General features: G+C 48.5%; 1 protein-coding gene across 2 annotated transcripts in view; it reads right to left on the bottom strand.

Annotated features, from left to right (window-relative positions):
- Positions 1-23,402, bottom strand: part of PCSK6 (proprotein convertase subtilisin/kexin type 6) — a 189,835-nt gene that overhangs the window by 69,286 nt on the left and 97,147 nt on the right. For both annotated transcript variants that reach the window (XM_044232007.1, XM_044232008.1), the window contains exons 7-11: positions 16,520-16,692; positions 11,554-11,766; positions 7,728-7,828; positions 2,888-2,991; positions 1,079-1,196 (exon numbers count right to left, since the gene is read on the bottom strand). In XM_044232007.1, coding sequence (XP_044087942.1) covers positions 1,079-1,196; positions 2,888-2,991; positions 7,728-7,828; positions 11,554-11,766; positions 16,520-16,692 — 709 coding nt within the window. The remainder of the gene's footprint in view (positions 1-1,078; positions 1,197-2,887; positions 2,992-7,727; positions 7,829-11,553; positions 11,767-16,519; positions 16,693-23,402) is intronic.

Here is a 23,402-nt window from a genome sequence, read left to right as displayed (position 1 = left end):
AAAGAACATATTATAAGAGGTAGGTGCTTTCAAAGAAGGAGGAGTGTCAGAGGAAGGGAGCAGCATTTGCTGATAAAGCAAGGGTCACTCTTAATCACACCCACATTTCTTTTTCCAAATGCATATTTTCCAAAAGTAATAAATAGTTACAGCTAGAGGGAAAAAAAAAAAAAAAGCATTCCATTCTTTATCAGATACTGAGGCCTAGAGAAACACCATTCTCTTTCTTAAAAAGTACAGCAGCCATGGCAGAACTTGGAAGAATGATCTGATTTCCTCTCCTAATGGAGTAGGGTTCTTGCTATCTGATTTACTTTGCAGCTGTTTTTATTCGTTTGTTTTTTAAGAAAAATTTCAATGGACAAATGTATCTGATTTAGAATGACTCATTACCAAGGGCGATACTGGGAGTGTCCCAACTGTGGAAAAAGGAGAAGCGGGGGTCCTATAGCACTGCTCAAGGCTTGTTACAAAAATCCCGTTGCTTAAACATTTAGAAGGTTATTAAAGTCCAGGTTCAAGTGACACAGAGGAAAAGCGCTGTGCACTTTGGCTCATAAACTCCCTACGGCCTTGGGGGAGGGGCAGATGCTGCCCCTCCTGTTCACGGCTGATGGCGTCCCACTGTGGACTCCTGAGACAGGTGGGGCTGGGCTGGAGCCAGGGCTCCCACCAGACAGAGAGGACACAAATCCCTGCTGCCCATGCTACCCCAGTGGGCAGGCCTGATCGCCAGTCTGGTCAGCTATGCTAAATATTCTGGATAAGAATTTCCAGTACGAGGGACCATGACGTGTCCAACTCCCTCCTATGGGGCAATTTCAAAAACTTACAGCAAAAGGCCTTGAAAGAGTCACAGTTTAAGGAGTGATTCTCTTCCAGCCCCAGAATCCGTAAGACAAAACACGGACACATCTATACACACAATTCTATACACACACATCACCCCCATCCATGTGTGTCCGCTGATGTGCGCAGGAACGCGAGTGTGAACACCTCCTCCCACAGTACCTCACCGCACAGTCGGGTCCACACTGACATTCCTGAAAAGCCACGTGATGCCTGAGCTGAGCCTCACCTGGGTCTCTTGTCTGTGGTGGCGACACACATGTGCTGGGCGGGCACTGCGGTCCACTTCTTCGCCTCCGTGACAAGGGCTTCTGCGTCCACCAGGCCAAATCCATAGAGATGGCTGACTGAAAAGACAAAGGCTTCAGAACCCCCTGCCCCCCCACCTTGGGAATGGAGCAAAACCCGGCTCTCACACTCTGCTTGGCTCCCACACAGGGCCCCAGATCCATGACGGCCACAGTCCTGGGACAGACCACCAGCACCACTCATGGGGGGCAGAAACGTGGGCCATCTCCCTGCAGCCCTTCTGAGGACTGCTCCAAGATCCCAGCTGCTTTAGCCTCCCCCTGACCTGGACTCCTTTAGGTCAGCAATGCGTGCCAGGAAACGTGGCCCATTTTGAGGCAGAGCTGGGAAAGAAGTGTCAAGAGAGAGCCTAGCATTTTCTATTTGCAAGGCAGGGATAGGTTTCTCCCGACCATAGGGACTTGTCAGCATCTGAGCTCCTTGAATCATAAACCAGACCAGAGAAACAAAAACCAGAAACCCTTTGGTTCATGTGGCCACCATGTGTAATAAACCAGAAAGCAAGGCTGGGTTGTTTTTTGTTTTTCTATTTTTTTAACTATTTTCTTGGCTTGCTCAATTCCCAGGGCATTCTGGGAAAGTGGCATTGCTCAGAACTCAGACCGTGAATGCTTATGAGTTGGCCCGATCCAGTGTTTATTGGCCATGGTAGGAGAGTTTCAAGGTTTAATTTAAGAGGCAGGGTCAAGAATGAGATACAATCTATTTTCCTATTTAATTAGGCCAACATTGAAATGTAGGTCAGGTCTTGCTACAACAAACCACTACCACTGCCATTCTTGCAAGACAAAAACGCATTAGGTCTGATCAAGCTTTCTTATTAAAAGGAATGTCCCTTGGAATTCACAGTGACAACACTGTCCTGTATTTTACAGACAGTAGTATCAGGCACAGTGTTGAAATAGTTGGGCCTGAGCTTCAGAAAAGAAAAAGAAGTCCTCCCTAACATACCCAGGCCAACTGTAAATCTTCTTCAAGTATCTCTGGTAGGAAGCCAGACAGACAAAGCCAGTGGCACAGTCCTATAATTATCTGCTCGAGAGGCTCCAAATATCTGGGTTACAAGCCCTGACCGTGGGTTGATTTCATGGAACCTCAGTCTGTACCAGGCTGGGTTGGGGAAAGAAGCCTTGCTGTCCTGTGAGTTACTTCTATAACACAGACAGAAATTTTATGGTTAGAAAGTAACTTACATAACTATCTCAGTATTCTCACTGTACAAATAAGGTAACTGAGGGCCCATCTCCAAATCCTAGAGCTACTCAGGACTAAGAATGTAAGATGCCTTTAGGTGGCACACAAACTGTATTAATAGTCACGGATTTGTTTGGATGTATATTAAAAAAAAATAAAAATATAATCAAACCCGTGACCAACTGGATATAATGCAGTTTCCCTTTAAAATATATTTATGTAAAAAAATGCAAGTCAAGGTAAAGAGAACTATTACATCAATACTTGGTACAGGTGGTCTCTGGATGGCAAAAGTCATGATGTTTGGGAAAGCCTGAATTCTACGGCTCTTAGGCTTTTTCTTAACATCAGTGTGAGGTTACTTTTCTGAAATCTCAAGCTACTATTTCTGACTCTTGTTATTCTTTGAGGATTTGGGGATTATTTTTGAGAAGTCCCTGGCCCCCCTTTAATAGGGATTCCAGCTGGTCACACAGGGGCCCTCCAGGACAGGCCGATCAGTCCCTGCCCAGCCCACTGGGAGTGGCCACCGCACCTTTATGACCGGCACCGTTGACTTTCCAATCGTTGGCTTTCAGATGTGCTGGCCTGGATGTCTTCACCAGCAGGTGCTGGACGTCCCTCCAGGTTAACTGATTACTGCAACGACAAAACAAAAGACCAACCCGTATGGGTCAAAATGACGGCTGCCCAGGCCCACGGGGGGTGGTGTGTCAGGAGCCAGCCCCAAGTCGGGACTTGAGGGAGCCCCACAGGCTCCATTCCTCAGCGAGGGTTTATTTCATAATCTCTTTGTAAAGAATGGTTTCCAGGGATTAAACCCTAAGCTAAAAACAGTACAGTGGGTGACCAAAAATCCATGGCCTTCAAAACCCAGCCCCGCTGCCAAGATGTACCTGTGTGTCCAAGGGTTACTGAAGAAATTGTGGCAGAGACAGTGGGACATCCTGGGGTTTCCAAGTCCCAGGGGCTATTCTGCCATCGGGACAAGCAAATGCTATGGTGCGGGAAAGCACGCTCCAGCCTTCATCTGCCCAGACCCCCCACACCCCGCCCCTGGTGTGGCCCTCACTGCCCCCAATTGTAGTTCAAGATTTTCATTAACTCTAGATTTTAATACATTGGCTTTGGTCCAGAGTGGAAATGTTTCATTGAAAGAACACAGGCGCACAAATAAAAATGCACAGATCAGAGTTTTTTGAGTCTAAGATACATTGCCCCACCCCTCGCCCCCCAAAACCAGGTTCCTTCTTCTAATGATACTCTATCATAACCCCCTCTGTCCACAGCATCAAGACCGGGTCACAGGCAGAGGCTGGAAGTACCCTCGGTGTAGCCTGCACCACACCCACAGTGGGTACAACTGTCTTTCCAGGCACCCAGTCTTTGTTTGCGTTTAAAAAATATACGTAACAGAAAATTTACCAGCTTCCCCATTTTTCTGTGCATGGGGCAGAGCCCCTAGTCCCTGCACAGGGTTCAACATCCATCACAAACCACCTGTCTCCAGAACTTTCTCTTCTTCCCCAAGTGGAACCCTGTCCCCATTAGACTCTACTTTCCTCTTTCCTCCTGCCTCCAGACCCTTGACCGCCAACCTTCTGTTTTCTGTCTCTATGAAGGTGACAATTCTGGGAACCTCATATAAATGGGACCACAGGGTATGCGTCCTGTTGGGACTGGCTTGTTTCACTCAGCACGACGTCCTCCGGGTCCACTCACGTATGTAGCAGGTGTTGGAATTCCCTTCCTTTTTAAGGCTGAAGCTTGTGTGGCCCCTACTGTGTGTACACATTCATTTACTGATGGGTACTTGAGGTATCTCCTCCTTTTGGCTACTGTGAGTAATGCTGCTGTGAACACGCATGTCCGAGGAGCTCTCCAAGTCCCTGCTTTCAGCTCTCTTGGGTTCTACCCACAAGTAGATTTATAGGATCATACGGTAATCCTTTGTTTAAGCTGCTGAGGAACTCCCACCCTGAATCCCACGGCGGCTGCACCATGCCCTGGCCCCACCTCTTTGCCTGTTGTCCACTGGGACCTCACTGTGGTTTGAGTCTTGGGGCACACATGCATTCCTCCCTTGGGGCTCACCCTCCAGGTGCTAGCCCCGGTCTTCTCTGATTTCTCCAGCATATTCTTGCTGCTGTGCTAGTGACCTCACTGGCTTCCTGGCCAACCTCCGTCCCCACATTGTGTCGATCAGACGTTCCCAGGACTTTGCTTGGCTTTCCTCCCCTGCCTTACTGCCCCTCCTGAGGGCCCATGGCCAATCTCATTGTTCAGGGGGGATTCTGAGGCCCCCACATGATTCAAGTCCTCACCCTCTCCCATACAGACACAGGCTTTAGAGCTCAACCTGAGTGGATAGGGCTGCACCCCTTGTTTCCTGTGTGAGCCTGCAAATTATTGGGGCACCTATCGAGGATGGCTCCAGCAGAAAGCACCAGGAAGCATGGGGCAGAATGCGTACAGAAAAGGAGAATGTTAGAAACCATCTCATTAGGAGGACATCCATTCTATTTTGCACTCTGGTAATAAAATCAGAAATGCAGTTGTACAAGAAACACAGCTAAGAAACAGCACTGGAAATGTTTTTTCAATGAAGAGGAGACTGATGGGGAAGTCCCAAGATGGCCACAAACCAGGACGACCTCTGCACAATTCTTACCCATGAGGGTCTTTATTTTTGTTACGTGCTGTCCATAGGCTCTCCCTGACCCCTGAGACCTCGTCCACCCAAGACGATCCGGTTTTGCCTGATCACTTCAGTCCAACCGAACAGAGTCTGGAGGCCACGCTGGGCACGGGAGTGGCAGGCCTTTTCCCCGGACACCTGCGCTATCCCAGTCTCCAACCTCCTCCTCTCGGGCACGCAGGATCCCTTGTTAGAACCTGTCCCTTCCTTGACCAGTCCTGCAGGTTTGAATGCTCTGAGCTGACGCTGTTTCCGACTAGCCACCTGTAAATTCCTGAGAAGGAGCTGGAAGGGAAAGGAAGACGACTTCCAGAGTTTTCATGTGTCCACAGGCCAAGTTTAATGCGACAGCTGGTTTGTTTTCTATTTAGTTTAGATGACCAAAATGCCTTACAAGCGTCCAGTAAGGAATGGAAGGAAATATTCAACAACGAATGGCTAAGTATGTGAATACCGCTTTCCACACAAGTAAGTAATTATTCAGATTTTTAAAAATTTTCTAGTTTTTAAAAAAGATTTTATTTATTTATTTGACAGAGAGAGATCACAAGTAGGCAGAGAGGCAGGCAGAGAGAGAGGAGGAAGCACGCTCCCCACTGAGCAGAGAGCCTGATGCGGGGCTCAATCTCAGGACCCCGAGATCATGACCTGAGCCAAAGGCAGAGGCTCAACCCACTGAGCCACCCAGGTGTCCCTCAGATTTTTTTTTTTTTTTTTTTTTTAAAGAGCCTTGGAACACAGAAGCCAACACTTTGGCCTAAAAATCAAAACTATTGAGCTATTCCTTTGTGAAACTGATAGCATTTGAGTTGTAAGTTCTTTTGCCTTGAACAAACCAACATGCAAACATTCGTAACTGCAAGGATCTAAGCAACCCAAATATGATTTTTTGAATCATTTAAAACCTCATCGGCGGGGCGCCTGGGAGGCTCAGTTGGTTAAGCCATGCCTTCGCCTCAGGTCATGATCCTGGAGTTCTGGGATCGAGTCCTACGTCAGGCTCCCTGGTCTGCTGCTTCCTCTGACCCTCTCTCCCTCTCATGCTATCTCTCATCTTCTCTCTCTCTGAAATAAATAAAAATTAAAAACAAAACAAAAAAACAAAAAAAAAACAACCTCATCGGCGACAACTAACTACTTCAAATGGCGGAGTTGTTCTGAGCCAGTTTTGACGTCTACTCTAAATTTGTTTTTGACACCACAGTTGCCTGTGTGGTATTTCTTATTTATTTAAAAAGATTTCATTTATTTATTTGTGTGTGAGAGAGAGAGAGAGCACAAGCAGGCAGAGGCAGAGACAGAGAAGCAGGCTCCCCGCAGAGTAAGGAGCCCGATGCGGGACTCGATCCCAGGACCCTGGTTTCATGACTTGAGCTGAAGGCAGCAGCTTAACTGACTGAGCCACCCAGGCATCTCAGTTGCCTGTGTAGTAAACTCTCTTTTCTTCCTGACCCATCCTGATACTAACAACTCCAGAGTCTTTATTTGGCTTGCGACAGATAAAACATCACCACTGTCTTGTCAGTTTCTCTTTATAAAGGACACCCAGATCGGCCGGAAGTGGGATTCTGGCACATGACACAGCATGGGAGGTAGGCTTGGGGTTCTGGTCTTACGTAGGGCAGGAGACAGTGAGCTTCAGGAAGGGAAAAGAAGGGAAGAAGTCTCTTCATATCCATTAAGGGTAGCCTTAAAAAGGAAGGAAATCCTGACCCTCGCTACAGGATGGACAAACCTTGAGGACACAGTGTTATGTGAGCCGGTCACAAAAAAGCAAACCCTGTGGGGTTCCACCTATATGAGGTGCTTAGAGCAGGCCAAGAGACAAGAGGTGGACTAGTGACTGCCAGGACTTCGTGGAAGGGTTGTGGGGAGTTTTATGAGCTGAATTGCATCCTCCTGAATTCATAGATTGAAGCCCTCACCCCTGGTCCTTCAGAATGAGACAGGGTCTGTGAGGAGGTAATTAAGGTCGAATGAGATCATTAGGGGGGCCTCACCCACTAGGACCAGCATCCTTACAAAAGAATTAGACACAGACATGGACGGAGGAAGATCGTGTGAGGACACAGGAGGAAGGTGGCCATCTACAAGCCAAGGAGAGAGGCCTCAGGGGACGCCAATCTCACTGACACCTTGATCTTAGACTTCTAGCCTCCAAAACTGTCAGATCATTCATTCCTGTTGTTCAAACCACCCAGTCTATAGTATTTTGTCATGGCAAACCTAGCTGATAGCTCCAGGAGCTGCTGCTTACTGGGTATAGGATTTCAGTTTGGGATGATGGAAATGTTCCACAGATGGGCGGTGGGGATGGCTTCGCAAGGTGAATGTGCTTGAGGAAATGAACATTTAGAAAATAATTAAAATGGGGGGCACCTGGGTGGCTCAGTTGGCGAAGCACTTGCCTCGGCTCAGGTTATGATCTCAGGGTCCTGGGATGGAGCCCAGGTTGGGCTTCCCAGCTCAGCAGGAAGTCAGCTTCCCCCTTTCCCTCTGCCGCTCTCCCCCATCCTCCTCCTCCCGCCCCTGCTCCTGTGCACTCTCTCTCACATAGGTAAATACAATCTTTTCCAAAAAATGGTTAAAATAGTCACCTTTAGGTTATGTGCATTTTACCATTTATAAAAACTTACAGAAAACAAAGGAGAAGAAGGGGAGGCAACTGGGAACTTACTTTGCTTCCAAAGCCAAGGCGATGATGCCCGCCACCATGGGGGCTGAAACCGAGGTCCCGGTGTGGCCATCTGTGCAGCGCTGCCGCAGATCCGTGGTGACCTGCGTGACAGGGTGGTAAGAGGCAGAGTCGGCTCTCAGAAGATGTCAGAGGTGAGGAGGCTGCTGAGGATGCTGCACCTGATTAGGTGTGGCCCCTGGTCCCAGGGACAGAAAAGGCACCGCGCAGATGTAACCCCGCAATTGAGGTTTCTGTCTGCTTCTCCCTGCTAGTCTGCTTTGCTCTCATACATAGAACAGGGACTGTGCCCAACCCCACCCGAGGTAGTGAGCTCATCACCGGGTGGGGACAGGGAGATAAGGCAAAGAGGGCAGACTGGCAGTAGGAATTCATACCACCTCACTCCGTAGACCTGCGTGATGAGACACAAAGGTAAGAAGAGAAGGAAATGAAGAGGGGCCCTCCATGGCAGAGTCCCCCAGACCACCTGCCATAGTCCACGTTCACGACCTCCAATTCACCCCTGACATCAAGAGCAGCTGGAAACACAGGCGGCGTTAAGGAGGATGCCCAGGGGGCCCAGAGACCACCCCGCCTTTCCCCAGAAGATCAGTCACAGAAGGTCACAGATCATTCTCTACCAGCACAGGTAGTTGACAGGGTCCCAAAGCATGCAGCAGATGAACCTGGATGGAGTGTTCGTGACCTTCACAGGGCCTGCTGTGTGGGACAAGGAAGCTGGCCATTCTCCTTGGGAAGGCAAAGCTGACTGCAAACCAGGGATGCTCAGCACACCTTCCTCAGAGGCACTGACACCGAACCGAGCTGGGTGGCCTAATTGCTTTGGGACCTCGTTAGTGCCCAGCCTGATCTGTCCCTTCTCTTTGAAGGGACGTGGAGAAGCGGCACCGAGGAATCACCACGCGTGGGTTCAGCTGTGCCACGCCTACTGTGCTAGATGGGATTCTGGCTGTCAAGCTACTCCCGTGCACCCTGCAGGGGTACAAACGTCATTAACCAGCAGACCTTAAATCAGCAAGAATATCCTGGATTGTCCAGCGGGCCCGATACCATCGCCAGCCCCTGAGGAAGTGGAAGGAGGAAGAAAAGCGTGTCAGAGAGCCGAGGCAGAAGAGGGACCCAAACCATCTCCGGTGGCTTTGAAGAGGGAGAGAGGAGCAGTCAGCCAAAGAATGCGGGCGGCCAGGAGGCGCTGAGAACAGCCTTGTGCAGACAGCCCGCAAGGAAACTGGAGCTCAGTCCTGTAACCACAAGGAACTAAGTCTGCCAACAACCTGAATGAGCGCAGAATAAATTCTCCAGTAGCACCTCTAGAAAGGAACACGGCCTGGCCGGCACCTGGATTTCAGCCTCAGGAGGCTCAGAATGGAGAGACACTGGCCTCCCGCTTGCCCTGCTGACCAACTCTGAGATAGTAACTCTGTACTCTTTGAAGCTGCTACGTTTGGGATAATTTGTTACGAGAGCAAGAGGAAACAGATCCCCCCAGCAAAAGCAAGTCTCCAGGAGCCGATCTGCATGACCCCGGGGAAAGAATTCACACTCCAGACCCTCTTCCCAATGGAGCGTCTTCCTTGATCGCATCCCGTATGGGCTGACAAACGTCCGGAGACAGGATCCAACCTGTCTCAAGCACACCCAGGAAGACTGGACAGAGCTGTGGGGGAGACCAGCCTCCTCCTCCCCCAGAAGGCATCCTGATGTTAGGAAGGGCTGCCGAGGGCAGGGAAGTCCTGCAAGGATGCAACCTCTGACCCCAGGATCCTCCCCTGCAAATCGGCATAGTATGCGGCCTTCCCAAGGTTTCTGGTGAAGGTCCCAGCAGGTGCCTGAAACATACTTACATTCAGTAAATGGTTGCCAGAGAGGGAAACTGAGGCTGTCTGGGGAGGAGGCCATACTGCCAAGAGCAGGGGAGGTCCGTGGCTGGCTCTCCAGCCTCTGAGAGAGGGCTGCTGGGGAGGGAGCAGAGGGGCCTCCGTGCGAGGAGGGGATGGCTCAGCCAAGGTGGGAAGTCCCCACTTCCTGAGACCAAATGTCACACGGGCAACTCTGCTGAGTTCAGTGAATGGAAGAAAGAGCCAGAGAATGAATGAGTGAGGAGTAATGCTAGGCTTACTCCTTTTATTAGAAGTCATGTGTCAGCTCCTGGCAATCCCTCCCTCCCTCCAGGTGATCACAGGCTCGGCAGTCACTGGACAGAGAGGAACAGAGAGTACGGGGTGGGACAGAGCCTTGCTTTCTAGCTGATACCTGCCTGAACCGCACAGATGACAAGCTGCCAACCACCCAGAGAAGTCTATCCCCTTGTAGGTTCGCTTGGAGGACTCAGGGCAAAAACTGGACTCTAACCCAAAACAACAACCATAACAGCAACCAAAAACAAACAAACAAACAAAACCCAACAAAAATGCCATGCATACTCTCAGAGAAGCAGCCCAGCCCAGGAAGTACAAATAAGTGATTTTCTTTTATCTTCCTCTTAAGTACACCTTTCTGACTGTATGTTATGGCTCAGAGAAGAGATTTTTAAAAAAAAGAAAGAAAGAAAAAAGAACTAAGGCATTTTGTACCCAAGGTGTGCGCACACACAGTGTGATTAATTAAGCAAATAAAGTTGCAAGCCCTGCTCCCAGGGATGAGAGACGCAGCCGTCCCAGCACAAAGCCTTTGGTACAAAGTGTTCAATGACACAACCTTTGCCTCCTAAGCCTCCAGCCAGCAGGCATGTTTAACGAGACTCCAGCAAGCCCGTGTTCCAATGAGCTAGATTCCTAAATGAACAGGACACCGTTCAGAATCTCGGCCGCCTGTCCCAGGGGCACGTGCTTCAGTAGAAAAGGAAAATAAGTGAATACCTTCCTTAACTAGCCCGGGCCACGGCCAGGCTGGTGGCCCAGCCGCCGTGCTGCTGACCTTTCAGCCGGTATGGGGCAAAGCAGGCAACAGGGAGCCCGTCTGCTCCCGCTGAAAAAAATGCAAAACATAAATTTGCAAATAATTTCTAGAGATGTGGCTCAGCGGCAGGAGAAATAAAAAGATGCCTCATGAGCTTGCTTTAAAATTAAACCATGTCTGGCCAGCTCCACGGTCTCATTTTTTAAACGTCTCAAAACCAACTTAATGACTGTGCATTTGAATTCTGCATGAATTTCGGCTCAAGATCCTCCCCCTCTTTGCTTTCCTTAACGTAGGAAAGTCTGTGGGGAAGGGAGAAAGCACACATTCCACCCATATGCTGACAGTAAACAGTCCCCTTTTTTAAGAGAGAAATCACACTGGTGTTCATTGAAGGGAATGGAACAGACGGAAAACACGGCTCTGTCCAAAGTGTGCGGGGAAAGTCCTTTTGTTGGGAGAAAGAAGTGCGGGGAAGGAGACTTGGATTTCTAAAAGGCTTCAGTATAAAACCAAGACTTTCTCTCACTGCACCTGGCACGTTGAAACTGAACCAGTCAGTTGGATCCTAAGCGATGTGACCACAGAAATTTAGAGAGCTAAAAGGAGGCACGGCGCTGAAAAGGCACCCCATTCTTAAAAGCTATTTTTGGATCCCGAAAGCCAAGAGAGGCTTTTAATTGGTGTTTTGTACCAAAATTAGAAAGGCAGGGTCTGCGGGTGGCAGCCAAGGGGCTGGGGTTTCCCTCAAGGCACAACCCGTTCCCCGATGGGTGAGGTCGGTACTCGGGGACCCGGCACAGGCGGGCCTCAAGCCGGCTTTTCTCTTTGGGAGGAGGGAAAGCAGCTTGCCCCCAGAGGGCCGAAAGCACGCGTCTAGGCTGTCCACCTGGCCAGGAGAACTCACGATTTTCCGCTCGTAGAACGCGCCGCTGCTGTAGGTAGTGGCGAGCGTGGACGCGCACTCCTCCAGGTACCACGGCTTGTACCCGTTCTCAGTGGTGCTGCTCACAGACACGGTATAGATGCTGTTGGTGTAGCCGTCACAGGAGCAGTGGTCCCCCTCTCTCCCGCCATTCCCGGACGCCCACACGAAGATGGAGCCCAGGCCTTGCCGACCCTACAGGGGAAGGAGGAGAACAGGGCGTCGGCCCCGGGCAGCCAGAACCTGGCGGGCTGGATCTCCCGCCTGGCCAGAGTCCTTCCTTCTGAATGTCCCTCCCAAGGGTCTGAGAAGGGTGTGTTCAGACCGTATGGAGGCCCCGTGGTTCTTTGGGCTCTCCCACCTGTGGCGACAGGATTCTTCCAACAGCAAAATCCCAGGATCACACTGAGGACATGACCCGGAAAGCCCTCTCTGCTCTTTAAGGGAAAATCAAGCTCCTCCCTTCCCCCCGCCAAAGGAGCTTTTCTAACTCCGGATCCATGGCTGGTTTCCATCATTATGACCTCTTGTTGCAAAGAGTGAGCAGTACCACAGGAATTACTGAGATGAAAGTTGATGGCTGAATTTACAACATTAATTTTTTGAGATCCTAAGAGCCAGTCCTGTGGGGAATGAAAGAGCTGGTCCTGTAGGGCAGAGGGTGGATGCTCCTGAAAACCCAATGGAAGAAGCACATGTCTTAGAGAACAAGCTGGTTTTTGCAAAGTGGGGGTGGGACTGTGAATTCTGGGTGAAGACTGGACAGGTGAAAAAGGTCATGACACGCCAAGGTGTTGGCCACGGGTACCGTTAAAGCAGTCAGGTGTGGTGCCTTGGTGGCTCTGTTGTTTGAAAGCCTGCCTTCGGCTCAGGTCATGATCCTGGGGTCCTGGGATCAAGCCCCATGTCGGGTAACCTGCTCAGCAGGGAGTCTGCTTCTTCCTCTGACCGCCCCCTGCTTATGCTCTCTCTCTCTCTCAATCAAATAAATAAATAAGTTATTAAAAAAATAAAGCGGTCAGATGGTCAACACCAATCAAAGCCAGAGGCTTCACTGTGTGTAGGTTTTCATTTTTCCAAACATACACATGAAAGCAAGTATTTGAAAGACAGCGGCAGTCAGGGTCAGTTCCTGTAGCTCTGTTTCATCCCACACCCACAGAATCAGTGACTTTTGACTCAACCAAGTGCTCGCCCCAGTCCCAAACACTAGTTAACGATGAACCACCCCCAGGGGGACCTGACCCATTCTGTCTGAGTGGCTAGACCTGCTGGTGATGCCCAGCCAGCCCCAGAGAGCAGCGCCAACCCCCATCGCCACGAAACCCAACCCACAGGGCTGGTGACTTTGGTATCCTTGCCAAGGACCCTCCTTTCCAAACACGTGGGAGAAAAATGATACTCATGCTCAAGAACTGGCCAACTTAAAGAAAACTTGCAACAAAATTCTGCAGTCCCCATGGAGTCTGACAGAAGCCTCGCTGTTGACTTGGAGAGCGTTACACTTACCCAGGGTTCAAGTCCACTCTGGGCTCTGCGGACCCACCTGCTTGGAAAGCCCCATGACTCTCCGCTTTGTAGCCCAACTGGACGACAGTCTCTTGCTCTTTTGTGAGCATTTGTCATGACTCTGACCTTTCCTCCAGTTTCTAACCTGAGGCTCTCAAAAGAACCCACGGGAGGTCCCTCGCGTTCACCCAGTCCTGCTGCTCAAGGCTGCCTCACTCTCTCGGCTTTGCACATCTCCCAGGTGGACCTGTCCGCATGGCCAAGAGCTCCACGGAAAGGTTACTCACATTTAGCCAAAAAAGGTCAACCTTCTGGAAGAAAGGCACCAAGTACTGTGGAAATGTGGTGTGTGTGTGCATATAATTACCTATAGGGAGAGATTAATTGGAAGCTAGTTCAAAGAAACTAAAATCAAAATGGCAAGGTATTTAACCTATCAGAGCCCATCTTTTGTCCATGAGAACCATCTCTAAGATGCTCCCTACCCCATTCCAAATTATTTATGAAAGGCTGTCATTTTGCAAAGTGGAGGCTACAACCTTATTATTTTGGCAGCACAGAAAATGTCCCCAGATGGCACTCCTCATACATGAGTGTGCACACAGGTCACTGGGGGTCTTGCTATACCACAGACTCACACTCAGTAGGTCTGGGGGAGGGTGCCTGAGATTCTGCATTTCGGGTGATGCCTGCATGGCTGCTTCTAGACCCCACTCTGAGGAACAAGGGTCCAAAATGCCAAAGGCCCCCATCTTCCACCTTCCAATGCACAGTTACTCCTAGACCAATCCATTTTCTAAGGTGTCAAGGCATCAAGCCCCTCTCTCCCTCCCTCGAAGTTTCCTGAGGAGGATATGAGACTGAGGTGGAGGAAACACCCAGATCTGAGGAGTGAAGACAGGTTTTAGCTGTCTCTGAGGATTGTATTTTCACTTCCCAGCTCTTGGAAGCCAAGGAACAGAAGCTATAGGGCAACAGTTCACCCTAGCCATGAACTTGTGTTTCTGTTCAGGGAAAGTCACAACCTCAACCCAATCCAAACCTATTTCAGTACCTCCCCTGGGAAGTGAAGGGTTCAGCTGTGAACTCCAAAGCACTGTGCCTGAGGACTTGCAAATGGCTGGCGTCTGGACAAGGACAGTGTTCCTAGCCTCAGCGGTATTGCCTTTCCCCTTTGGGATGACCAGCCATGTGAGGGGTAAGGCTTCCTGAGGACTGACATGAGGCACATCTCTACATGAAATGGTGGTCTCTGAAGTCTCCTACCATCAAACCCCATCATGTACCAGAGATGAAGTCAGACGTGACAGAAAAGACTGTAGCTGATAAACAGGGCATCGAGGAAGAAAAACAGAATGGGGGGATGTGCGGGACATGGTCTGGTTTGAGATCATCAACTTTCAGGAGGATTTTCAGTGACAACTTCAGACAGCTACGATTTAAGGCTCCCTATATGATATATTTTACTTCAGAATGACTGGGGGCGGAAATGGAATGGCTGCAGTATTTCAAGAAACTGTGACAAGAATGACGGGGAGGCACATGGTGCCCTCTGAAACTTCTTCCCTCCCCTGACAGCCCAATAACGCCGATACTCTTCAGAATCCGGAATGCAAAGAGCCCTTCTCTGCAGCTCCGGACTTTCCAAAGTCCTGCATGGGTTCAGTCGACACAAAGCTAAGTGAAGTTGAGATACCCAGCAATCATTTGAAAACAATCATTGACCTCTCTAGGAAATGGGGGACCTTGTTCTGAGACCTCAGATCTTTCAAAATCACCTCACAGAATGACACACGTTTCTGATTAACACCGTTCCGAGCAGTATCTTCCCCACAGAAAATGTGATCTTTAATGGACAGCTTAAATTAAAGCTTAACTTTTAGGATGCCCTACTTGTCATCGAGAGTGAGATCCATGTGATCTAGTGGGTGGTAGGAGCCAAGCACGGGGAAGATAAGATAGTTTTACTTGGCAGTCCCTTGTAGGCAGCAGCTGACTTGGTCACGCCTGAACCTTCCAGCATCCCTGGGCCAGCACCTGGCACAGCCCAAGGCCTCAGCAGCCTGACAGAAAGCAGGCTTTGCATTTTCTTAGAGTCACAGGGGACAAAGGAAGCTGGGTGGTGTCCCAAGCATGACCATGAGGTCAAATGCAAGGTTGGGGACATGCAAAGAGATAAATATTCAGACCCCACAAAAAGGTCCTAGAAAATGACCAAACTCAATAATCCAGAAAAGCAATCAAGTCCTATTATTTAGAAGAAAGAAAAAAGTGAAGAGAGTTTAAAAAAAAAAAATTGCTCCTTTTTGGGGTAGGACTAGGGGACGGGCATGGGGACACAAAGAAAGGCTGCTTTTAATAGGATCCTCTGATAATAATTGATTTGTTCATTAATCACATTTTAACCATGGTGTAAGGGTTATAATAAAATGAAGACTTTTTAAAAAAACGTTCTGAAGTATAATCAATAAAAGGAAACGGAATCCCCCCAACCTCCCATTTGCAGCCCTACTGTCCTGCCTCCCATAAGAGAAGTCGGAAGTATGAACGCTGGCCCGGGGCATGCTTGGACTTCCTGCCCAGCCCCCACCAGCATCACCAGGCCATACCTTGTACTCCGGGTTGGGCCTTGTTGGGCCACCCGGGGCCACCCGGACACTGACCGCAGCTCCATCTGTCTGTTCCAAGAAGCTGTCCTCGCCCGGAAATCTGCCTCACCAGCTGGCTTATAAGAACTGGGTCATCTCCAGGTCCCTCTCGCCCTCCCCCTGCATGTTTGACTCCCAAGGATCCAGGACTAATGATCACAGAGTGACTGTGGGTGGGCCTCCTGGCCGGGGGAGAAGCAGCCTGCCAGCCTCCTCTGCTTTCCCTCGGCTGGTCGGCAGAGAAGCTGCACTAGGAAGTTTGCTCTGTTGGGTCCCTGCTGAGGCTCTACCCAAGACATCCTGAACATGTTAAACTGTGTGCTGGCAGGGAGGGCAACAAGGCCAAGACTTCCCGTTTGGCAGCAGGGATAGCAGATTGCGGGGGAGGGGGGGATTCTGAGGCCCAGGACATCCCTCCCACCTACACAAGGAATAGGCCAGGTAGTTAGACCAGGACACCTACTGCCCACCTGCCTACACCTCTCAGCTGGGGTGAGTTGGGGGCTGTCAGGCTTCAACCACAGAGTCCTGGGCCTGGTGGGTGACCAGTAGGTACCTGCTGGAATGTCACTCCATGACAAGGTGAAGTCCTTCTGCTCTGGCTGGTAGACAGTCACTCCCCTGAGCCCCGAAATGACTTCTCCCTCACCCTGGTCACGGCACAGCAGGGCCTTCCTGGCCCCATTATGGGGGACTCCGGTCTGTGTCACTCTCATTTTTAAATTTTTTTTTTTTTTAAACTATTCTCCCCCACCCCGGCAAGATCCCCCATAGCCCTAGATGACTCACACCTTTTTAATGCCATACTCGAAGGCCTGCTTAGCCAGCCGGCCAGGCCCATCCACCGTCTTCCCATCGTCGTCTGGCCCCCAGCTGGCGCTGTAAATGTCGATGTAGTTGGGTCTGATCCCCAGTGACTTGGCCTCAACGACATCGGTCACGTCGCCGTCCAGCATGCGGATGCCTGAAAGGACACAACGAGGGCCCGTGCATCCCTGCTCTGCACTTTTCAGGGCCACACAGACCGTGACCTCAGGGCACAGGGGACCCCGCAACTGCCGGGGCACAGCCAGATAGTCCTCCCCCCATGCCCCACCCAGCTCTGGAATCTTCCAGCTGCATTCTGGAAAACCTCTCTCCCCCGTCCTGTGCTGGTCGGCGTGAAGGAATTCAAATGACATCTGGCCCACTCTGCAGTGTCCCCGGCACGGGACAGCAGCGCAGGAAACAGAACTGTTTGGAAAAGATAGGATTTAAACCGTTTCCTTGGTAGCACGCTGTCACTCTGGTACTTAAAAGAGGAACATAATAGAATGATGACGATGATTATTTCTATAATAGAACTCTGGAGTCATTTTCAACTTTTCCTGCTGTCAACAGTTCATTTCTCTTTCTTTTTCTTTCTTTCTTTCTTTTTTTTTTTTTTTAATTACTCCCATCTCTGATTTGTAACTAGGAGCTTTTCACCTGGAAGACGGAGAGGCACACCCTAAGGCTTCTTATATCGCAGTGTGTGTTCAGGCTTTGTGTTTTCCAGAGGGGTCTTTAGGTGGTGGGTAGTACCCCTTCCTCAAGAGCACCCCAGAAAGACAGGGAGGGAGCCACGAGCCTCTCCCAGTGCCTGCATCCTCGGCTGGGGGGGGGTGTCCCCACCCACCCCGTGTCCAGCCTTTGTCTCCATTCCTGATCACAAGTCTACATCTAGCAGGTGTGGTGTTCCCAGGCCCCACCCAGAGAGGGGTCCCAGCGAGGCTGGCGCATGGTGGGGAAACAGCGGTAATGACAGGCAACCAGCATCTCCTGCCTGGACAGTAGCAGATACATAAAATCGGACCTCTTGGAGGGAGACTTAGAAAACTGGGGCCACCCGACTCCGGCTCAGCACTCTGGGTGACTCTGCTCGGTTCCCACAGCCACCCGGCCTCAGAGGCCCCCAGGAGTCCCTCCCCCACCAGGCCCTGCCCCATGTGTGTGGTGGTCGTGCCAATGAATTTGAAAAATCTAGAGCTATTTAAGACATAACAGAAAAGAGGACTTTTTCTGATTATAAGCATCACATATTGCTCTCTGCAGAAAGTTTGGAAAATAGAGAAATCACTAGTGATAATATTTTGCTTATTTTCTTCCAGTACTTTTCTTTGGCCCCAACATGCACTTTCTCTCCAAGTTCTTTTTTTTTTTTTTTACCACAGAAGTTCATACACAACATTTCCCTGCACCATTTAAGACTCTTCTAAGACGCGATTGTAAATGGTTGCAGCTTCCCCTCCCGCGCACCCTGGCCCGGGCAGCGCTTCCTCTGAGGTTCGCCTCGCAAAGCAGAGGCCCCTTGCTCCCCAGTCTGGACTGAATCCGTTCATGCCACATCCCAGCACCTGCGTCCACATACTGGTGGGCACACCAAAAATAGAATCTCTGAATACAACTGATTTTAAAAGAACCGTGACTTTTCCCCAGAATGAAGAGAGACGGTACAGGGCTCAGGCAGGAAGAACCATGGGATGGAGACTCTTTGAGGGGACGTCCTCCCCAGGGGCTCAGGGACAGATGTTTTATGTCAATTAAATCATCCTGTCCCACCCCTTTATACTGTTAACTGTGGAGAGACGCTCTGCTGTCACTTTTGATGGATGGTTGAGAGGCAGAGATCCCCCAAACATAAATTCCAAATGATTCCCAATCTCAGCCAGTAACACATGGATTGTAGACGAACAACTGAAAGTAGTTTATGATTTGTCAGGGCGAGAGACTTCCTACCGACAGAGCACGTGAAGATGACTGAAATGTAGTAAATTCTTCTACCCTATCGATTCATGCTGCCCAGATTTGAGAGTTCAGGTTGCTCTGAGGTGTTCTCCTTAACATCTGCCCGGTTGTGAGCGGAGAGAGAAAAGGTCAGGCGGGGTCCCTGGGAGGCTAACTAGGACAGTCTAGAGGGAAGGTGCGCCATCTTGGCCCTCCACGTGGGTGGGACACTACAAGCCAACTGGAAACGCCTGCTCCAAAAAGTTTGGAAATCATACTCAAAATCCGTGTCAGAGAAATTTATAGCAAAACAACTGTAGAGATTGAGGACTGGAGTTCAATGATAGCGCTGAAAGCCATTCAGGAGCGTCCACCCAATAGACACGAGGGGTGAGAGAGGGGATGGCTTCTGGAATCATTGGAAGAACCATCATTCGGTGGCCAGAAGGCCTTAAAAATGAGAAGTAGAAAGAAACTTTAACTCCAACCCTGTCTGTTCTATTTTCCAGCTTCCAATCTATTTCCTTTCCTCTCTTTACTACCTGTGATGGGCTGAATGTTTGTCCCAATCCCCAAATTCACATGTTTAAGCCTCAACCCCCAGTGTGATGAAGGCAGGAATTTTAGGAGGTCACTAGGTTTAGATAAGCCTGAGGGTGCCCCCCCCCCCCGCCCCACGGTGATGGGCTTAGCATCTGTTATTAGGAAGAGTCAGCAGAGAGCTCACTTCTTCTGTCTCTTTCCACCGGGTGAGGACACAGAGAGGGTAGTCATCTTCCAGTACTTTTCTTTGGCTCCAGCATGCACTTTCTCTCTGAGCTCTTTTTCTTACCACAGAACTTCATGCAGAACATTTCCCTGCACCATTTAAGACTCTTCTAAGATGCGATTGTAAATGGTTGCAGCCTCCCCTCCTGCACACCCTGGCCAGGCAGCGCTTCCCCTCACAGTCTACCTCATGTCAACCAGGCCTCCATTTCCTGATGAACGTTATAGTACAGAGGTGCTGGAAAAACTAAAAAAGTTGATTCGGGGAGGAGTCAAGATGGCGGAGAAGTAGCAGGCTGAGACTACCTCAGCTAGCAGGAGATCAGCTAGAGAGCTTATCTAAAGATTGCAAACACCTGCAAATCCATTGGCAGATCGAAGAGAAGAAGAACAGCAATTCTAGAAACAGAAAAACAACCACTTTCTGAAAGGTAGGACTGGCGGAGAAGTGAATCCAAAGCGACGGGAAGGTAGACCCTGGGGGGAGGGGCCGGCTCCCGGCAAGCGGCGGAGCAACGGAGCACAAAATCAGGACTTGTAAAAGTCTGTTCCGCTGAGGGACATCGCTCCGGAGGCTAAACCGGGGCGAAGCCCACGCGGGGTCGGCGTGACCTCAGGTCCCGCGGGGTCACAGAAGGATCGAGGGTGTCTGAGTGTCGCAGAGCTTGCGGATACTGGAACGGGGAAGCCAGCTACAGAGACAGAGCTGACAGTAAGCTCGCAGCTCGGAGTTGCCTTGAACCGGTCGCAGGCTCGGTGAGCTCGGAGCGCGGGCGGAGGTTAGGCAGACGCGAGTTACTAGGAGCTGTTCGCTGAGGGCGCACTGAGGAGCGGGGCCCCGGGCTCTCGGCTCCTCCGGGCCGGAGACCAGGAGGCCGCCATTTGTATTCCCGTCCTCCGGAACTCTACGGAAAGCGCTCAGGGAACAAAAGCTCCTGAAAGCAAAGCCGAGCAGATCACTCAGCCCGGCCCCTGGGAAGGGCGGTGTAATTCCGCCTGGGGCAAAGACACTTGAGAATCACTACACCAGGCCCCTCCCCCAGAAGATCAACAAGAAAGCCAGGCAAGACCAAGTTCACCTACCAAGGACTGCAGTTTCAATACCAAGGAGAGAGCAGCAGAATTCCAGAGGAGGAGAAAACAAACCACGGAACTCATGGCTTTCTGCCTGTGATTTTTTAGTCTTGCAGTTAATTTAATTTTTTTCTTTTTCATTTTTTTTTCTCTTCTTCTGCTAAAACTTTTTATAACTTTTACCCTTTTCTTTTTTAATGTTTTTTAACTAGATTATCTAATATATATATATTTCTTTTTTATACTTTTCTTTATTCATTCTTTTTTTTTAATTCTTTTTTTTCTTTCTTTATTTTTGAACCTCTTTTTATCCCCAAATCAGAAGAGATCCTAATCTCTTCAATCTTTTTTTTTCTTAATTCTTTTTTAAATTCTTGATTGAATTTTTAATTCAATCTCTTTTTTTTAATTCTTATTTTCTTTTTTTCTTTCTTTCTTTTTGAACCTCTTTTTATCCCCAAATCAGAAGAGATCCCAATCAGAAGAGACTGGGAGATCCCAATCAGAAGAGATTGGGAGATCCCAATCAGAAGAGATTGGGAGATCCCAATCAAAGGAGATTCCAATCAGAGGAGATCACTCACCCAATCGTGAGGGGGGGAGAAATCCCCCCTCACGATTTGGGATCTCTTCTGATTTGGTTAAAGCATATTTTCCTGGGATTGTTGCCACCCTTTTAGTATTTTACTTGCTCCTTCATATACTCTTAGCTGGACAAAATGACAAGGCGGAAAAATTCACAACAAAAAAAAGAACAAGAGGCAGTACCGAAGGCTAGGGACCTAATCAATACAGACATTTGTAATATGTCAGATCTAGAGTTCAAAATGACAATTCTCAAGGTTATAGCCGGGCTTGAAAAGGCATGGAAGATATTAGAGAAACCCTCTCCAGAGATATAAAAGCCCTTTCTGGAGAAATAAAAGAACTAAAATCTAACCAAGTTGAAATCAAAAAAGCTATTAATGAAGTTCAATCAAAAATGGAGGCTCTCACTGCTAGGATAAATGAGGCAGAAGAAAGAATTAGCGATATAGAAGACCAAATGACAGAGAATAAAGAAGCTGAGCAAAAGAGGGACAAACAGCTACTGGACCATGAGGGGAGAATTCGAGAGATAAGTGACACCATAAGACGAAACAACATTAGAATAATTGGGATTCCAGAAGAAGAATAAAGAGAGAGGGGAGGAGAAGGTATACTGGAGAGAATTACTGGGGAGAATTTCCCCAATATGGCAAAGGGAACGAGCATCAAAATTCAGGAGGTTCAGAGAACGCCCCTCAAAATCAATAAGAATAGGCCCACACCCCGTCACCTAATAGTAAAATTTACAAGCCTTAGTGACAAAGAGAAAATCCTGAAAGCAGCCCGGGAAAAGAAGTCTGTAACATACAATGGTAAAAGTATTAGATTGGCAGCTGACTTATCCACAGAGACCTGGCAGGCCAGAAAGAGCTGGCATGATATTTTCAGAGCACTAAACGAGAAAAACATGCAGCCAAGAATACTATATCCAGCTAGGCTATCATTGAAAATAGAAGGAGAGATTAAAAGCTTCCAGGACAAACAAAAACTGAAAGAATTTGCAAACACCAAACCAGCTCTACAGGAAATACTGAAAGGGGTCCTCTAAGCAAAGAGAGAGCCTACAAGTGGTAGATCAGAAAGGAACAGAGACAATATACAGTAACAGTCACCTTACAGGCAATATAATGGCACTAAAATCACCCTGAATGTTAATGGGCTAAATGCCCCAATCAAAAGACACAGGGTATCAGAATGGATAAAAAAACAAAACCCATCTATATGTTGCCTCCAAGAAACTCATTTTAAACCCGAAGACACCTCCAGACTTAAAGTGAGGGGGTGGAAAAGAATTTACCATGCTAATGGACATCAGAAAAAAGCAGGAGTGGCAATCCTTATATCAGATCAATTAGATTTTAAGCCAAAGACTATAATAAGAGATGAGGAAGGACACTATATCATACTCAAAGGGTCTGTCCAACAAGAAGATCTAACAATTTTAAATATCTATGCCCCCAATGTGGGCGCAGCCAACTATATAAACCAATTAATAACAAAATCAAAGAAACACATCAACAATAATACAATAATAGTAGGGGACTTTAACACTCCCCTCACTGAAATGGACAGATCATCCAAGCAAAAGATCAACAGGGAAATAAAGGCCTTAAATGATACACTGGATGAGATGGACATCACAGATATATTCAGAACATTTCATCCCAAAGCAACAGAATACACATTCTTCTCTAGTGCACGTGGAACATTCTCCAGAATAGATCACATCCTCGGTCCTAAATCAGGACTCAACCGGTATCAAAAGATTGGGATCATTCCCTGCATATTTTCAGACCACAATGCTCTGAAGCTAGAACTCAACCACAAGAGGAAGTTTGGAAAGAACACAAATACATGGAGACTAAACAGCATCCTTCTAAAGAATGAATGGGTCAACCGGGAAATTAAAGAAGAATTGAAAAAAATCATGGAAACAAATGATAATGAAAATACAACGGTTCAAAATCTGTGGGACACAACAAAGGCAGTCCTGAGAGGAAAATATATAGCGGTACAAGCTTTTCTCAAGAAACAAGAAAGGTCTCAGGTACACAACCTAACCTTACACCTAAAGGAGCTGGAGAAAGAACAAGAAAGAAACCCTAAGCCCAGCAGGAGAAGAGAAATCATAAAGATCAGAGCAGAAATCAATGAAATAGAAACCAAAAAAACAATAGAAAAAATCAACCAAACTAGGAGCTGGTTCTTTGAAAGAATTAATAAAATTGATAAACCCTTGGCCAGACTTATCAAAAAGAAAAGAGAAAGGACCCAAATAAATAAAATCATGAATGAAAGAGGAGAGATCACAACTAACACCAAAGAAATACAAACTATTATAAGAACATACTATGAGCAACTCTACGCCAACAAATTTGACAATCTGGAAGAAATGGATGCATTCCTAGAAACATATAAACTACCAAAATTGAACCAGGAAGAAATAGAAAGCCTGAACAGACCCATAACCAGTAAGGAGATTGAAACAGTCATTAAAAA

This window comes from Neovison vison, chromosome 13 (genome assembly GCF_020171115.1).
Source record: "Neovison vison isolate M4711 chromosome 13, ASM_NN_V1, whole genome shotgun sequence".
Lineage (NCBI taxonomy): Eukaryota > Metazoa > Chordata > Mammalia > Carnivora > Mustelidae > Neogale > Neogale vison.
The sequence above is the reverse complement of the archived record's forward strand: the minus strand, read 5'-3'. Positions and strand labels throughout refer to the sequence as shown.